The sequence below is a fragment of the Protopterus annectens genome, chromosome 8.part0, assembly GCF_019279795.1.
Source record: "Protopterus annectens isolate FY-2018-M chromosome 8.part0, PAN1.0, whole genome shotgun sequence".
NCBI classification, from domain to species: Eukaryota; Metazoa; Chordata; order Ceratodontiformes; family Protopteridae; genus Protopterus; species Protopterus annectens.
The window spans coordinates 1,692,729,673-1,692,732,715 of record NC_056741.1 but is presented as its reverse complement, the minus strand read 5'-3'; the positions used below and the strand labels follow the sequence as shown (position 1 = coordinate 1,692,732,715).

The following is a 3,043-nucleotide window of genomic DNA, read 5'->3' as shown; positions in this document are numbered from 1 at the left end:
TTATAAAATACACTGTGAATAATTAGACATATTATACAGGAGTATATGTTACTTTAAAACCATCTATAAGGCTACAAATTTTACAATTCTGGAGATAAGATAACTACAGCTCAGAACTCTCCAGAAATGGTCCTTAAAAATATTAAAAGCATGCAGTTTAATACATATTTTCTGTTATTTTAAACAATTAAATATGCTTTCTGAAATTCCCTGCACATCTGCAACATGCTTGCTATTTTGCAGGATTTGTCATAGCTCTCAATAAAAACAAAAGACAGAGATAGAGTTTTTTCTCTAGATGGAGTGTTTACAAATATATTTTCAGGAAACATAAATGTACCACAGCATTGTTATAACTAGTATTTTCTTTTCTATATGAGTAGAGCATTTTATGTCCATATACTGCTCATTAAATTAAAACACCTCATATGAAAGCTTTGATAGTGCAATTATATTGCACAATAATATTTAGCCATGGTTTTCCTAAAAGTGTTTTGAATGTATCTATGTTATCTTGATTATTTTGAGCATAAGACAAATTACCTCTAATAAGAACCACTGGCAATTCATCATTCACACCTGTACTTTTTTGTCTTGGTTATTTTGCCATTCCCATTAGTATGACAACCCTTATGGGAAGTTAAGTAGGTATATTAGGAGGATTAACATTCCACAGAAATGCAGAACGTATTATTCATACCTGATCAGAAGATGAATCTGTTTTAAGAGGTAAACTGCTTTAGAATATAGTGGAAGTGAATGCAAATGCAGAAATTAATGCACTCTATTTCAATAGTTCATAGTCCACACATCTTCGGAAATGTAACTAGAGAATGTTTTCTTAACATAGTAAAATCATGGGTAGAAAAGTGGATAAAGCTAGAATTTGCGAATCATGATTTACTTTAGTTCTGTACACATGCTAGTAGTTTACATCGTATATGGATGAAAATTTATTGAAACCAACTTTGTAACAGATTTTCTTCTCACGTCTGTTTCAATTGCAAGGTGCAGAGTGATACTGGAATTATTAAACACATTCAAAAAACAACAGAGAAAGAGGCATCTGAAGAGAATCGTGAATATGATAGCTTTTCAGACTGAGGAACAAGTGATGTATTGCTATTCAGACATAAATGGATCCTGCACAAAGCGTTCTCTTTCATTAGTTACACAAGCTGCATTATACATTTTGTTCTGTACTGGCATTGTTGTTACAATAACTGGTAACATTATGGTCATTATCTCAATATATTATTTCAAGCAATTGCACTCCCCCACAAATTTTTTAATTCTGTCTTTAGCAGTTGCTGATTTTTTGCTCGGGGTAACAGTATTACCTTTTAGTGCAGTTAGAGCCATTGAAACCTGCTGGTATTTTGGTGAGGCATTTTGTACATTTCATATGAGCTTGGATGGGACTATTTGTGTAACATCTATTTATCATCTGTGTCTTATAGCTATAGATCGTTTTTTTGCAATTATATATCCTCTCATCTACCCTATAAAATTTACTGTATTCACAATATCTTTATTGATAACACTTATTTGGACTGTTTCTTTGGCTTATACTTTTTTTATGTTTTATTCAAGAGTTACTGAAGAAGGACTGGAAGAACTTGCAATTGCCATGAGCTGCAAAGGTAATTGTCAAGTGTTAACTAATGCAAAATGGGGATTAATTAACACAATAGTATTCCTTATTCCTTTTACTTTAATGACTTGCACATACAGTAGGATTTTTATTGTTGCAAAGAGGCAAGCCAAACTGATAGAAGGTTTATCAGATCAAACTGGCGCTGCAGGTAACTACAGAAGTAGAGTTGCGAAAAGAGAGCGGAAGGCTGCAAAAACTTTAGCAATAGCAATGGTAGCATATGTTGTTTGCTGGCTGCCGTATTTTATAATGAATGCTATTGATGGGTTCCACAATATAATCATTCCGGCATTTGTTTTTGATATTATTTATGGAATTTGTTACTTTAACTCTGCACTTAATCCATTAATTTATGCAATTTTTTATCCATGGTTTCGAAAGTCAGTTAAGCTAATTATAGCATGCAAAATTTTCACTACTGATTGTTCTACGATAAATTTGTTTAACCAATAGAATGAATAAAAATAGTGTTTTTTTTATTTTCTGAAGATGTCACATTCTTTAAACAGGCAGCTATTCTAAATAAATTACTTTTCTACAATATCTTTTGGTAATTTTACTTCCTCTTAATATCAGCTAATAACAAATATAATGCTGTATTTCCTTCTAAGTTTCATAATTAAATATGACACCACTGCTCAGTCTATACCCAGGATGTCATACCACTCCTGGCTCTAGTATACAATGTATAATGCATAAGGTATAAGAGATTTATTCCCAAGTTTGAAGTGACAGCAACATGTTTCATTCATATGTCACGTGAGCTAAATTCAGTTCATCAAATTGAAGGGAATCAAATACTATTTGCATTTATTAACATCTTAATTAAAGTGACATGGAAAGAAGGACCTACTCTTTACAAATATAGCACTAAAAGAGTATAAACTGTCTTCAGACTATGCAACAAAGTACCTGCCGTGAAGACATGTCATAACTAAAATATGCATCTAAAACTGCCACACAGGTAATTCCAGAATAAACATTAAAGCATAAAAACAGACAACAATAATGTCTTAACAACCACTGTATCCAACTCACATCATAACAACCATAAACCTATGAATTTCAAGTTACTCGGAGAGCCATTTCAATTAGCCATCAAATAGGACCATTAAAATTTTTGCACAATGCAAATCCAGAGACTTAACCAACAGCCATGTGAAAAGCTGTCTGACTCCTGAAAATGTCTTGCCACGTTATTAAAATGGAAGAAAAGATGAAGGTACTGATAATATATAATATGGATCCATCTCCGAAGGTAGGAAAGTTTGCATATTAGATAGTTTAAGAGAATATAATATGTATTTATATTTTATGCTCCATGCCATGTGTATAATCCATGGTGTATATAAAATTATTAGCTAAAAACATATAATGAATCTCCTG

At 32.0% G+C, this 3,043-nt stretch overlaps 1 protein-coding gene across 1 annotated transcript; it reads left to right on the top strand.

Moving 5' to 3' along the window:
• The first annotated feature begins 1,084 nt into the window (after positions 1-1,084).
• On the top strand, positions 1,085-2,110 carry LOC122808534 (trace amine-associated receptor 9-like). Its single transcript, XM_044079488.1, has one exon. The coding sequence runs from the start codon at positions 1,085-1,087 to the stop codon at positions 2,108-2,110; it is 1,026 nt and encodes a 341-aa protein (XP_043935423.1).
• Positions 2,111-3,043: the final 933 nt, after the last annotated feature.

Coding starts and splice junctions, on each gene's coding strand:
- LOC122808534 (XM_044079488.1), top strand. CDS start 1,085: ATGATAGCTTTTCAGACTGAGGAACAAGTGATGTATTGCTATTCAGAC.